Source organism: Calliphora vicina, chromosome 4, assembly GCF_958450345.1.
Source record: "Calliphora vicina chromosome 4, idCalVici1.1, whole genome shotgun sequence".
Classification (NCBI taxonomy): domain Eukaryota; kingdom Metazoa; phylum Arthropoda; class Insecta; order Diptera; family Calliphoridae; genus Calliphora; species Calliphora vicina.
This window is the reverse complement of record NC_088783.1, coordinates 106,465,315-106,481,425: the sequence shown is the minus strand read 5'-3', so window position 1 is coordinate 106,481,425 and position 16,111 is coordinate 106,465,315. Positions and strand designations below refer to the sequence as shown.

The 16,111-nt window shown below is 31.6% G+C and overlaps 1 protein-coding gene across 1 annotated transcript in view; it reads right to left on the bottom strand.

Annotated features, from left to right (window-relative positions):
- Positions 1-16,111, bottom strand: part of Vsx2 (Visual system homeobox 2) — a 233,765-nt gene that overhangs the window by 33,771 nt on the left and 183,883 nt on the right. Inside the window, exon 5 of the mRNA XM_065509541.1 lies at positions 686-1,316. Coding sequence (XP_065365613.1) covers positions 686-1,316 — 631 coding nt within the window. The remainder of the gene's footprint in view (positions 1-685; positions 1,317-16,111) is intronic.

The window sequence follows — 16,111 nt, the reverse complement described above, 5'->3', positions numbered from 1 at the left end:
GCCGAATCTTATATACCCTTCACCAAATTATACTTAAAAATATATTTTTTTTTTAATATTTTTATTAAACAAAATCAAAAAATCAAATGTTTTAAAATTTTTTAAAAAAAATTTTTTTTTCCAAAGTTTTTTCAAAATTTTTTTTTAAATTTCTTTAATTAATTTTTTTTGGAAAAAAAATTTATGACAAAAAAAATTTTTGATGAAAAAAAAATTCGGGTTAAACAATATTTTTTCCCGATTTTGACACATTGTAGGTCCAACTTACTTTAGGCTTATATACAGCGTTGCAATGGAGTTTAAAATATCTTTCATTAGATATCCATATTGTCTATATTAATGATATAGTTATACAGATATAGATCAAAAATAGGCCAAAAATCGAAGTTTTCCCGGTTTTTTGATAATATTGATTTTGTCGATTTTAAATAGCAACCGAGACGCAAGAATTCCCGATATATTGATGTCTGAATCATGTAAGTTATTTGGGCGCTTCGGAAAGTTGATTTCAACATGCAGACGGACATATGGACATAGATATATCGACTTCGCTATCTATAACGATCCAGAATATATATACTTTGTGGGGTCGGAAATGAAAAAATGTAGAAATTGCAAACGGAATGATGTACCCTTCGCCACTCATAAAAACTGTAAAATAAAATTTTTTTCACCCATAACTTACCTAAATGTATCGGGATCCTGTACCAATCCGGAGCCATATAAATCTCCAGCACTAGTATGAGCGGCCACAGCTGCAGCCGCTGCCACCGCTGTATTCATAATCATATGAAAATCTTTGGTACTGGCGGCTCCAGCACATGCACTAGCATTAGCAGCATCCAGCAAAGGATGATAGGAGGGTGGAGGTGGTGGCACAGCAGCTGCTGTTGCCGAAGGCATAAGTGTGGAAGCGGCGTGAGTGGATAAAGCCGCTGGTGGAGGCAAATGGTTAACACTCTGAGTTGCTGTATATTGTTGTTGTGGAGATGAATTGGAGAAGTACTGCTGCATTTGTTGGGTACTGGGAGAGGGTGAACTCAAATCAATATGAGGTGAAGCCGACGATGTCGAAGTGGCGGTGGGTGTTGAAGCAGGAGAGGATAAAGAATGCTGAAGATTTGTCAAAGCTGAGGGTGGTGTAAGAGTGGGGCTTACAACATTTAGGGATTCACACGATGAAGATAACTGACGTTGCTGCAGTAATTCATCTGTAGATTTGGAGCCACTCGATTCCAATTCACCCTCCTCCTGATCACTAACACCCGAATCGTTATTAAGTGTATGCTGGGCCTCAACTGACTTACGATGCATACCTACAATAAAGAAAATTTTATTAAATATTTAATTATAGTTAGGTCTTATTAGTAGTTTAATTATGCTTAAGTTTAATTAAAATTTTATTGACAATTTGTAAAAAGCCTTTAAACTCTCCAACATTGTTGATTACCATTTTGACTTAATGTCAAGTTAATTTGAAAATTTTATCTTTTGTCTATAACAAATATTTAATCCTATTTAAGCCACTCAAACTGCATAATGAAAAATTTCAATTTCAATATAATAAAAGATAAATTTTTGAACAGCAGTGTGTTATTGGGGTGGCTATTTGTTGTTAGATTTCCAGCAAGTGGGTTGCTGCTAATAGACCCATGAAAAATGACTTTGTTTTAAGAAATAGATCTGTTTTTATTACTAAATACAATAAAAGCATAAAATTGCATTTCTGTCTATTCTATTTGCTCATCTTTTGTATTTATTAAGCGATTAAGTATTATTAATTATAACATGTTTTTGTTTTTCCAACTACTACTGAAAAGTCTTTGAAGTTGTACAGGGTTCTTTAAAAAGAGCTGAGGGAATAAGGAGATTTAATAGAAGTAGGAGTTTAAGTCATAAAACTGTATATAAAACTTAAAAAATGCTGGTCAAATTTGTTTGAGAGTTGGAATATTAATGGTGGAGGAGTTAGGTTTTTAAGCGAGTTCCTCAACATTGACCCACTGCAGAGCCCTTATGAACTTATTGCAAAATTGTTTCAAGTTTACACGACGTGTCATTTGTGATCCGAGGCCTTTCTTACTTGCTTCTGATAGATGGCCTACTTAAGAAGCCATATTAGAAGGACTTCAGTAAGGAGATTGGCCGTTTTAATGTAAAATCGTTATTTTATCTAAAATTAAAAGTGAAAATTTCAAATAATTTTATTTACATTTCTCTGAACTCACACGATACCCTTATATGCGAGAGAGTATTTTACAAATATTTACTTTTTAATTTGAAGAAAAAAATCATTTTATTTTTTAACATAGCCTCGTTTAAGCTCCATGGTTCTTCAAAGGTCAGCTTCCTTTGAAATCTTTACCACAGAGCATAAGCGTAGCTAGACTATTATTCTGGGGTGGGCAAGTACACCCAAAAAGAAAGTCACACTTTCCTCATCAGCTATATTATATATTGTTAAAATTTCGCAATCTATGCAAAGTATACAATGTGTATTAACCCCCTGTCTATACCTGCGAGTCTGGGGGGCTTTGACCACCCCAGCCCTCCCCTATCTACGCCAATGCCACAGAGCTTGTCTTGGATCTTTGGAATATGTTTGTTAATGGGCGAAGCTTCTAATAGAGAATCCGATGAGATAAACGCTTCGGCTCTAAATCGGATAAGGGCTTATTATTTGTAAATACTGTCTATGAATGCAATCCGAGGAGATAAATTCTTCAGCTCTCGTCGGCTAACTAGAACTTATTGGCTATGACTAGCTAATGAATACAATCCGACGATATAAATGCTTCGGCTCTCGGTTAGCTATCTACGGATTTTAACTACGATATTAGTACGAAGTAAGAATCGGGACTTCGATTCTAGCTTCACTGTTCATGTTATTCATAGATGTCTTATATTAGAATTCACATAAAAAAATAAGAGGTCATCAAAATGGGTATATGTGTGTGAGATGATTTCATAGTTGATGTCAAATCTCTTTCCGCCTAGCCATTTCTCTAGGTTTGAAAACAAGTCACTCGGGGCTAAAACCGGTGAATAGGGCGGGAGCAACCTTAAATTGTTCTGGTGAAAAAGAACTGTTTTCTTGGCCAAATGCTTGTTTGTTTTTTTCAAACTCTCATTAAATCGACGCAATAAGTTGACATAATATTTGCCATTGATTGTTTAACCCGTTTGAAGGTAGTCAATGTGGATGCATTGGCTGACAAACCCACATTGTACTTCTTTAGCGCGGATTCACCCTGAGAAACCCATTGTTTTGACTGCTGTTTGATCTGTGATGTGTTGTGGTGGATCCAATATTACGAAACGGTGCAACAACTCAATATTGCGGTTGAACCAAACGCCAAACACACCTGCGAAGTTGTCACACGATTGCGTTTTTGCGGAAAGTTTTCTCATTCAAAATTGAAACCACTGAGCCAATCTACGAGCGGCCAATACCATATCGTGAATTTTTCTTAATTGTTGCGCCATCAACTGGGCATCCAGAACGTTCGGCATCTTTCGTGCTTGTACTGCTACAACGAAATTCAATAAACCCCTTTTTATGATTGAAATTGATGATGAAGAGTTCCCATTGTATTTATCAAGCCTTGGTTTCAGTGAAGGTTTTTTTTCGCAAAAATAAATGTCTCCTCATGTCTGTCAAACACAAACTAAATGCAGCAGATTGTTCAAATTTTGACAGGAGTCAATTGACAGATGCCTGTTGACAGTAAGTCCCGGACTTATTGACCCGTCCTTGTAATTTGATACAATGAGGCAGGGATAATTTAAGTGATATTCATAGATAGTTTTCTGGTTCTTAATAAAAAGTATAAACTGGAAAAGGTACCAACAATTATAACCTTTAAATACAGGTACTGGTACTTTATAAAAAGTACGTACCTGAAAAAGTGCCAAGAATTAAATCATGTGAGTTTAAAAACAGGGAGAGTATGATTTAAAAACTACCCAATGGCACTTTTTACTGAAAAAGTACAAACCAGAAAAAGTACCATGTACCAGGGAGAGAGATAACTTAAGTGATAGTCTAGATGGTTTTCTGGTTCTTAATTAAAAGTACCGAACAAATATAAACTAGAAAGGGTACAAAAAAGTACGTACCAGAAAAAGTACCAAGAATTTAATCATGTGAGTTTAAAAACAGGGAGAGTATAACTTAAAAGCTACCCAATTTTTACTTAAAAAGTACAAACCACAAAAAGTACCAAGTACCAGGGAGAGAGATAATTTAAGTGATAGTCAAACAAATATAAACTCGAAGGGTACCAACGATTATAACAGGAATAGCTTTAAATACAGGCGAGGGACATAATTTTAGAGCTACTGAGGGGGAGTTTATACCAAATAACAATTCTAACTAGGGTAACTATGGAGAATATTAGTCAGTTTTTCGGTAAGGGTTTCCAGTTTCAATTATTGCCTTAGGATCTAGTCAAAAGTCGCTTAAATAAACCCACCTCAACCTCTAGTTATACCCTTCACCTTCGTGAGAATGGTATATATAAGTTTGTTATTTCGTGTGTAATTTCCACAACATAATTTTCCGACCGTATAAAGTATATATATTCTGGATCCTTATAGCTAGCGGAGTCGATTATGCCATGTCCGTCTGTCTGTCTGTCTGTTGAAATCAACTTTTCCCAACTGTACCCAAACAATTTACATACACGATTCATACATCAATATCTCCGGATGGAGATATTTCCTTATATCCAATGGCTGAGATATAAGGAAAAACCAGGACAACCTCGATTTTTTACCTATTTTTGACCTATTACTAAGTCATTAATATAGACAATATGGACATCTAATGATAGATATTTCAAAGACCTTTGAAACGACGTATATAAGACCATAGTAAGTTGGACCTACAATGGGTCAAAATCGGAAAAAAATATTTTTTAACCCAAATTTTTTTTCACCAAAAGTTTTTTTTTCGCAAAATATAAAAAAAATTTAAAAAATAAATTTTAAAATTAAAAAAAAAATTTAAATAAACAATTCGAAAAATTTTTTTTTACAACAAATAAAAAAAACTACTTTGGAAAAAACAATAAATTTTGTATACCTAAAAATAATTAAAATTTTTATTATGAAGGTTATATAAGATTCGGCACAGGCGAATATAGCTCTCTAATTTGTTTTTGTTTATCTTTTAAAATCTACTTTTATTTAATTTGTTTACAATTTCAAAACTTCAAACCATTATTACAACACCCTTTATTATTGCACAGACAAATATAAAGTTATTTTGTGGCCTAAAACCTAATAATATTCATATGTACATTATGCGAACAACGTAATGAATGTTAAAACATTTAACATTCATTTATCTGAACGTTTGTTAATCCCTAAAGTCGATTTTATGGCGCATATCTTGTAAGGTCCTTTTTCATTCCCCCTTTTCAGCAAAGTTGTGTACATTTTGTGATGTTGGCTTACAAAACGGGTGTTTTGTTGTGGTATTTTTATAACAATTTGTTGGATTTTGTCAAGTACTTGTCTTGTTTGGAATCCTTATTGCTGTTGTTTTCAATATTTGGGTGCTATTGATGTTCGCAAAATCAAGGGGTGTTGAAAAAAGGGTGATGAAGATTATATTGGAGAAGAGGCTGCTGTTAGTGGTGGTGGTTGGTACGATTGTTTTGTGATTATCATCTGCTGCTATAATTTTTTAGCAAATTTCTAACATATGACAACGTTTAAAATATCGTAAGTATTGTTTTATTTTTTTATGTACAAACTTATGCACACGATTTTGTTCAAGTATTTATGTGAATTTCATAAATACATTTTATCTGCAATTCGTCATGCTTTTAAAGTATGTTCAAAAATAAAATTTTCAATTACAATTTTTTGTTTGTCTTCAAAACTCTTTGTTTCTTGGCTGTTTATCTATTAATTACCAAGAGATAGTTTTTTTTTTCATTGTTGCCTTTTTAAAAAGTTTTGATGATGTTATCATTTCATAGATAATTGGCAATCAAACGTTAACAAATTGTCAGTAATGAAAAAGAGAAAAAGAAAATAGTAACAAAGTTATTTGGCAATTGTGATAGCAAAAATATAGATTGCTGCTAAATTTTATTAAAAATTTTATTTAGAGATAGAAACATTTTACTAAAAACTCTTAGAGTTGAATAAATTAATGTCTAATCAGTAACGGACTTTAACGCAGGTTTAAACCCTGGTTTTGTAAACTCAGTTTAAACGGAAAATTAAATAGTACATAGTTTTACTGTTATTCCCCAAAATGCCTATTGGTTTCTTACTGTCATACAACTACTTACTAACTAGTAAGAGTGTTATATTCGACTGATCCAAATCTTATATACCTCCTTTTGGGCCGGTTAGATGTCTGTGTCCTTCTAAAAGTTGATTTCAATTAATTTTCTTTTCATTTCATATATTTTTGAATTTCAAAGTTTACCATTGAATTAAAATCGTTATATTTGGAAAAAATATGGCTCGTTCTAAACGGCATTTCTAAACATCTTGTCCGATCGGTATAAAATTTGAAATGGGCGTACAAATGCTCTAGGGACGGCGCACAGTGGTATTTTTTTTGTGGCAAAAAGTCTATTTTTTACAGTTATTTTTTAGAAATCTAATGATGCAATTCTGTAGAAAAATGTTTCATTAGTAGAAAACCATGATTTGTTTTCGAAAAAAATAAAATTTTGTATAAAAAAGAGTGTGGTAAAGTTATCTAAATATAGTACAACGAAAACTGATGAAAATTTTATTACATTTCAGTTGTTTATACAATAAATATGGTTCCAATAGTTTTAGAGCATTTTTATTAAAATATAGTATTTTGAATTTAATCGGAATGAAAAAATATTTAAATTACATATATAGTTTAAGAGATCTGAGCAAATCAAAATGGCTCCAAAAAATTTATCATTTGCAGTTTTCATTAGAAAAAAAATAAGTTAGCTCGGTCCATCTCCGTGTTAGTACCGTGTTACTGAATGTCTGGAATATTTTCTTTCATTTTATGTAAAAAAAATCTGCGACTTTTTGCGATCGCTAAACAAAATTATAAATTTTGTGATAAAACTCAATATTTTATATGAATATTTACAATAAATTGCAATGCATATTTACAATAAATGGTTTTGCATACTTTTAGGCTTTTATTTTTTATATGGGGGATAGAAACAATTATGCTCCTATTCTTATGAAACTTAACAGATAGATTTGGGTTTATTGTTTATGTGGAATTTCATCACGATACTATTATTTTTATGTGAGTTTTGAACGATAAAACTATTTTCAGAAAGGGACCTATATATGGACTAGGTTCAAATATGGACCGATTTTCTTCATACTTTGTAGTATGATATCTGGGCACTTGGAATTAACACATGCAAAATTTAAATAAGATCGCTGCATTATTTAAGAATTTATGACTGATACAACGTTATTTTGGAAGGACCCTTGTATGGGAGGTACCTATAGGGACTATCCGATATAAACCATTTTTAATATTTAGCTTTTTTATATGAAACTGCCAAGTGTACCAAATTATTATCATAGGAGCACTCCTTCTACTTTTTGCAAAAAAATGTATGAACCCATACCACTGTGCGACATGTAAAATTTAGTATCCCTTTTAATTTCAAAAATTTTTATTTTTTTGGAAATTGCTAGGTCTTGAAAAAATATCCTTGCGTATGCTATTTATCTCTTACAATTTCCGAATATTTTCCAATACATTGGTCAAATTTTGTTTGTTAGTTAGACAACTAAATTATCAATAATATACAAACGATTTCAGAGCAATATTTATTATGAATCCAAAAATAAACGATTTTAAATTAAACAAGTAAGTAAATTAAAAAATTTTCGATGAATAAAAAAATTCGGATTAAAAAATATATTTTTCCGATTTTGACCCATTGTATGTCCAACTTACTATGGTCTTATATACGTCGTTGCAAAGGTCTTTGAAATATCTATCATTAGATATCCATATTGTCTATATTAATAACTTAGTAATCCAGATATCGAGGTTGTCCTAGTTTTTTCCTTATATTTCAGCAAATAGCGTCCGAGCCGAAAGAATTTCGGAGATATTGATGTATGAATCGTGTATGTAAGTTATTTGGGGGCTTCGGAAAGTTGATTTCAACTTTTGGAAACGGAATGACAAACTTATATATACCCTTGCCACTCATGGTGAAAGGTATAAAGTAAGTGAGCTATGGATCCAAAAATAAACGATTTTAAATTAAACAAGTAAGAGAGCTATATTCGGCTGTGCCGAATCTTATATACCCTTCAACAGATTATACTTCAAAATACAAATTTTAAATATTTTTAGATAAACAAAATTTATTTTTTTTTGAAAGTTTTTTTTTAATTTTTTGGAAAAAAAAAATTTTGGAATTATTTAAAATTTTTTTTTTTTTTAAATTTCAAATTTCTTTTTTTTAAATTTTAAAAAAAATTATTTTGTTTTTTAAATTTTCGAATTGTTATTTAATTTTTTTTTTTTTTCAAATTTCAATTTTTTTTCTAAAATTTAAAATTTGTTTCTTCAGATTTTGACCCATTGTAGGTCCAACTTAGTAGGGTCGTTACAAAGGTCTTTGAAATAACTATCATTAGATATCCATATTGTCTATATTAATAATTTAGTAATCCAGATATAGGTAAAAAATCGATGTTGTCCTGGTTTTTTCCTCATATCTCAGCCATTTGTGGACCGATTTTGCTGATTTTAAATAGGAAACTGTTACATACCTTGGTATTCACTTGGATAGACGACTTACTTGGCGTCGTCATATAGAAGCCAAGAGACTTCACATGAAGTTAAGAGCCTCTAGCCTTCACTGGTTACTCAATCACCAATCAAAATTAAGCCTTGACTATAAAGTCATCCTGTATAAATGTGTTTTAAAACCAATCTGGACATATGGAATCCAATTGTGGGGAACGGCCAGTAATTCCAGTATTGAACTTATACAGAGGGCCCAATCGAGAATTCTTAGGATAATGACAGGTGCACCTTGGTACATAAGAAATGAGAACATCCATAGAGACCTACAAGTACCGTTAGTTAAAGACGAATTCAAGAATGTCCGTGAGAAATACATCATGAAATTGTGGAACCACCCGAACCCGCTTGCAAGACATCTCACACAGATCCAAACAAGATCAAGGCTTCGTAGAGCCGATCTACCACCCCGCTAAGATGTGGCCCTTATGAACATCAACGCTCCCGTCAGAGAGCATTTAGTTTTAATTTTAGTTATAAGATTTTATTACTTATTGTCAGGCCTAAGTAAGGCAGATTCGATAAATAAATAAACGTTAAAAAAAAAAAAAAAAATAGGAAACTTCTCGAAAGTATAATTATTGAAGATTCGGATCCCAAAGATATCTGGGGTCTTTACAACTGGGGAAATTACAAACGAAACGACAAACTTATATATATACCCTTCTCACGAAGGTGAAGGGTATAAAAATAGTAGATTTTTTCTGTTTTTTTGGGCGAAAAGGTGACTTAACTCTTTTTTTATTAAAAAAAAACTGTCTTTAAGAACATATAACAATTTTATGGTTCTGTATGTCGCTCCTAAACCCTTCGTAATTTGACCTATTTTTTATCAAAATTTCAACTTTGTAAGGTATCTTTACGGAGAATATTTTGGTATAAAAAAATTTTCTTTTTTTCAAATATGCTGCCCTAAACCCTTCGTAATTTGACCTATTTTTATACCCTTCACTTTCGTGAGAAGGGTATATATAAGTTTGTCATTCCGTTTGTAATTTCCACATTTTTCCGACCCTATAAAGTATATATATTCCGGATCCTTATAGATAGCGGAGTCGATTAAGCCATGTCCGTCTGTCTGTCTGTCCGTCTGTTGAAATCAATTTTCTGAAGACCTCAGATATCTTCGGGATCCAAATCTTCAATAATTCTGTCAGACATGCTTTCGAGAAGTTTGCTATTTAAAATCAGCAAAATTGGTCCACAAATAGCTAAGATATGAGGAAAAAACCAGGATAACCTCGATTTTTGACCTATTTTTTTACCTATATCTGGATTACTAAGACATTAACATAGACAATATGGATATCTAATGATAGATATTTCGAACACATTTGCAACGACGTATATAAGACCATAGTAAGTTGGACCTACAATGGGTCAAAATCTGAAAAAAAAAATTTTGAACCCGAATTTTTTTTTAACCAAAAAAAAAAAAAAAATTAAATAGCACTATTAGTTAGTTTTTTATCAAAATTTCAACTTTGGGCCACATGTTCCAAAATCCCAAAGCTGGGATCAGAAAACAGCTTTGGAAACTTTGATGTGTTCCCTGTTTATCCCCAAAGTATTTTCCCAGCCCCGGAAATGTGAACGCTATGGACAAAATTGTAAAAAAAACAATTTTTGGGATCCCTGTTTATACGAAATTTTTAGGAATTGCGGGATTCCCTTTGACCTTTTGACAAGTATTTCAAAACTATAAAAATCTTTGAAATCGGATGGGAAACAAAAAATGGCAAGTGTTTGAGCCCCCATAGCACCGCCCCTGGAGCACTTGTAGGAACAATTTCAATAACTTAAACTCGAATACTCCTTGTCTACGCTCACGTCAAATTTTATACCGATTGGCACAGCTGTTTAGAAATGCCAGATTTATTTCCAAAAAATTTTGATTTGTTGAATAAATTAAAAATTCAAGCCGTCAATTTCAAAAAATGCCTAAATATTTACTCAAAAAAACGTAACCAGTTTTTTTTAGTACACATTTCTTTGACGTGTTTACTCTTACAAGTGTTTTGTAAGATCAAACAGCATCAAATAAAATAAAACTAAATATTTGTTTTGAATTGTCTTAAGTAAAAGGAGTTTTTGACAATAAATAAAAGAAATAAAATATATTTCATTTAGCGCTTACGTCTTTTTCGTCAAATATTTGCCATGTGTGACTCTACCTCAAGGAAAAGTTAAAAAATTCATAATCAAAACTGTAATTCGAATGTCTATGTCATTTAGAAATTTTGAGAACGAAGCATTTCTAAACCAGCTATTTAATTCGTGTTTACTTGATTCTTACATTGTTTACAATAGTCAAATTATACGATTTTTTCAGTTCTTTTGTTTTTGAATTGAAAAGAAAAATATTTAATTTTGAACGCCAATGTTTTTTTTATATTTTTCGATGAAAATTTAAAATTTTATGTTTTTAGTTCTTAATTTCTGGTCTCTGATACTGATAGATCAATTTCCCTTACTATAAGGATCCATATTGAAGAAATTACAAACGATTAAAGAAGAGGGAGAAGAAAAAATCAACTAACTGTATCAATTGTAGGGGTTAACTGTTTAATAACTGTCTCAATTGTAGTTACTAAAAGTTTATCTTTGTTTTTTTTTATTTAAAGAATGTTCAAAGTAAAACTGATCAATACAAACACAAAAAACTGATATTCAAGTACATTTAAACAAGCCCCCACCTATTCAGCAAATCAAAAAACAATAAATATAATAAAATTTCATTGCCATAAAACCATTTGAGTTTCAATGTAAATAGAAACAAATGCTCTTAATAAATTGTTTAAATGAAACTATTTTTTAAACGCGTAATACTAGTAGAGTGAGTACTCATTCAAATGATATTGTATGTCTGAAGTTGTTATTGATAAATATTTAGTACGAGTACTTAGCACAAACTTCATGTTTGTTAGTACTTAAATAAAAAAACTAATTTTATATAGAAAACTAAAGAAATAACAATCTAAATAGTTAATTAATTCCACATAGATATAGATATGTCCTTATCAATTAACCATTAGTAACAGTGAATGAAAACGATACATAATTCGATTATCTTAGAACCATTTCATTTTCATTTTAAAACTTATACTCATTACGACAACTTTATATTACTACTAGCACTGATTTTATACACCATGGCCGTAAATATTCTTACTGTCTGAATTTTAAAATGAAACAGTCATGTTAGCTAAGACACATATCTAGATCCATGAGTCCATTGTGATACCATATCACACTACTCAGTCAGAATCCCAATCTTAGAAGCAACCTGAATTTGTTATATAGTTGATATTACGCTCGGCAACTCGTAACACATACACACTAAACACTTAGTAGCCGCATAAAGAGAACATGCATTATAACTCCATCATATGATCTTTAATTCTCTGGTTGGAATTTTTATTTATTTGATAAATAACCGATCATGTTCCGAATACTAGTCAGTTACAAAGACACTGCTGCACAGTGGGGCAGAATCGATTTTTTTTGGAAATAAATCTGGCATTTCTAAACGGCTCGTCGATCGGGATGTTCCAGGGGCGTCGATTCTCAGCCAGTTGTTAAGTTTTCCCTAATTTATTTGACACGTAAAAAACATAAGGTAGACATGTTATATACCAATGGATAGAGGATTTTGTCTACTTTTCAAAAATGTATATAACTTTTGACAATTAAAAAATTCATGGAATACTTTTTTGAAAAATATGACAAAAGATGTTTTTTATTGCATTTTGCATAGATACAAATTTTTCAAATTGAAATAAAATTTTTATTTATGAATAGTTTTTAATGAAATTTCACAGTTATGTAGAGTTTTCTATTTAAAATGGAAAAATAAAAACAAATTTTAAAATTTGTTATCAAGTATCCCGCAATTCCCAAAAAAATCTTGAAAAATCCCAAAAATGGGATTTTTTCGTTTTTTGTCTATAATATCCATATCAGGGGCGGGGTTATCGGAACCCTTTACAAAATAATTAAGAACTTATTGGGCCATCTAAAATGGGTTACTATATTTTGATATCGAGTATGCGATTTGAGAATTTTTGCTCTAAAGTTGAATTTTACATAAATAATAGGCATTTTTTGAATGGACCTGATCCCGTCGGTATCAAAAATTATTATATTTTTTTTTCATATAGAATATTTGGCGTAAAGTTAGCTTTTCAAAAAGTACAAATTCATTATACATCCTCTTAGAAATTTTTTAGATAACTTAAAAAGATACTTTTATCCCAAAAAAATTGCGAAAAATCGCTTTTTTAATTTTTTTAAATTCAAATGCATGTAACTTTGGACTCAGCCATGATTTTTAAACACTTCTTTCTTTATTTGATATATAGATCTATTGTTAATCCTATAAAAGAAAAATGGATAAAATCGGGAAATATTTGGAGCCGCGGTCACCAAAAAACTGGAGTAGGGTGGGTAAAAATGTTGAAAATTAAATTTTCAAATGCGAATATCTCCTAAGCTATAAGAGATAATTGATAGCTACGATGAGGTTTTATATAGTGCTCGACTAGGAGATTCTATATGTGTAATTTTTTAAACCGGAACACAAACGAAGAAATAGGATCATTTTAAAAATTGAACATACCCGAGGTGTCCTACTTTGGGAACCCCTGGTCCCGCTCCTGGTGTGCCCATGAGGTCCAAGTTCAAAACTTAAACTCGACTACACTTCCTCTTTGCGCATGTGAAATTTCATTCAAATCGGCGTAAGGGTTTAGAAGTTACAGATTTATTTCCCTCTTTTTTTATTCTCATACCACTGTGCATCGTTCTCTACAACTTCAAATTTCACGAATTTCAAAAGTCATGAATAATTTCATGAATGGAGTAATGACCTATTGTCATTATGTCATCAGAGCAGTGGGGCGATTTGACGAATATTTTTTCCCCACTTAATCGGAACATGTCTTCTTTACAATCCAATAAAAAAATCACAATTTTCTCAAGAAATACGTGTTTTGATTTTAAAATTAAAGACATGAAGAGCATACTTACTGAGACACCCTTTATAAATGAAATTGAAACGAAATAAGTTTTATAAACGACCGATATTCATCAAAAAATCATTTTCAGCGATAAGGCCCATTTCTTGATAAATGGGTACGTCTACAAACCAAATTGTGAAATTTGGGATGATATCAGTGACGGAAGTAGTTACTGTTTGGTGTGGATTTTGGGCTGGCAGCGACTTCGGTCCATATTTTTTTGAGAACAACGTTGGCCAGGCCATCACCGTCAACAGCGAGCGCTGATTATCAACTTATTTTGTGACGAACTTTTTTACTCGGCGAAGAACAGCTGATGCTGTTGTTAAACGAGTTAAAAACAACTTCAGCTAGTTTTATATTTAGAGTCGACTTCAGCGTCAGAAGTCTACTTTAACTTGTCTATGATAGACCTAAAGTTCACTCTTAAGTAAAGTCGAGTTTAATTCTCTTAAAATGTACTTTATTTTTGACTATGATTATGGGCCAATGTATTTAAAAAGAAATACCAAAAAAATTGCAGTAAAAATATTATTTTATCAAAAAATAGCTTAAAATTTAAGGTGATTAAAAAAATTTACAATTAAAAAATGTTTGCCTATATCAATCAGATCAGTTGCGAGTAACGGTGGGTTAATGAAAGACCCCTTATTATTCAAGTTTTAACGTCTCAAGTCTGAGTTCGTAGGAATGGAATATAAACGAAATTAATTTGATTTTCTCATTCGTACTAAAACCAATCAAAGCAAAGAACACAAAAGTTGGTAGAACGACACTGAAGCGCTATTTTTGGAGAACTATACATTGTCAGATATCGCTGGATTATACCACATGATCACACGATCGTGCAACTTGTCTTCAATTCTTAATTGTCTTTATCAAGGATCATAAATTGCTGAATATACTTCATTATGGAAGCCAAAGTATACGACAAGAAACAAACAAATAATTGCTGGGTCGACCTAATAAACGATATATAAGGTGAAGCCCCAACTCTTTTCAATGCCCCTTTACAATACTGAAAAACAATTGTTGGCTTCTTCTCCCGTTCCATGACATTAAGTATAAAAATAAATTTTCTATTCGGAATATTTTAACACTAATATTTGTCAATAGGACCCGAAACCTATGTATAATCACCAAGAAATTGTTAAATAAAAGAAATACATCCTAGAACCTTTAAAACATTGAAGACAGACAGCTCAACTTAATGTATGCTATCAATTAATAATCATAAATCCTAAAATATCAGAATGTCAGGAACTAATCTGACTCTATTCCTACTACTTTGGAAGACCTTTGATAAGACCTAGCATACTAATTACACCTCATAGTGACGCAGCAACTCTCTATTAAATTCTTCTCTCCTCCTATTCCTGCAATGTCTATCTATATTTTTCTCTTGCCTACTTCACTCAATTTATAGATTTACCTCTTCTTTTACTTCTCTTTCTCTATTTTTTTTGTTTCTATTTTCTCCTCAGATACCAGAAAGGGAACGATCAATGAACCCAAGTGAGCTGTATGAAACGAAGGTTTTGAGTGCTGCCCGATTACCTAATCTAACTCTTAGGCATTATAATTTCAATCCAGAGATCCTGAAGCTGATCCGAAAACTATTGATCTTCTCATAGAGAAAATTCTTCAAAAACTATGGGTTCAGACTGGGAGATTGAGAATTATCAAACTTCAAAGCATAATTAATATAATTATCAGCAGCAAAATAAATATAAGCATGACGCTCTTGCAATGAACAATTTAAACTTTTGCCAATTCTGTCATCTGAAAAGTCCTTTGTTCGGGAGATCTATAGGAATGCAGTGTTCAGCATAAGTGCGTCGTTCATCTATAATGCGTCTAGTTTCCACTCGTATTTATTTTAGTTTAGATGACTTTATGCAAAACGGATTTGGTAACAGCAAACAGATATCAAGGGTCTTGAATGACCGTATTTTTTTATATAGACTAAAATAAGAAACATTTTATACAATTATTTAGATATGGTCGTATATTTGAAGGAGGTGCAACAGAAGGATAAAAAATCTGGTATCAGTATCTACATGTGTAATGACATCACGTGAGAACGGCTGGCGCGATTTGGCTGATTTTTTTTATTCGGTTCGAAATGGTTTGTAAAGGAGATGGTTTGTAAAGAAAAAAATTCAAAAATTCCGGTTAAAACTCGGATTTTTTTGTTGAGTCCAGTCAACTGTAATAAAAAAAGCTCACTAAAATATGCAGTACAAATTTAGATATTTTATTTGCAAATAAATAAGAACAGGCAGGTGTA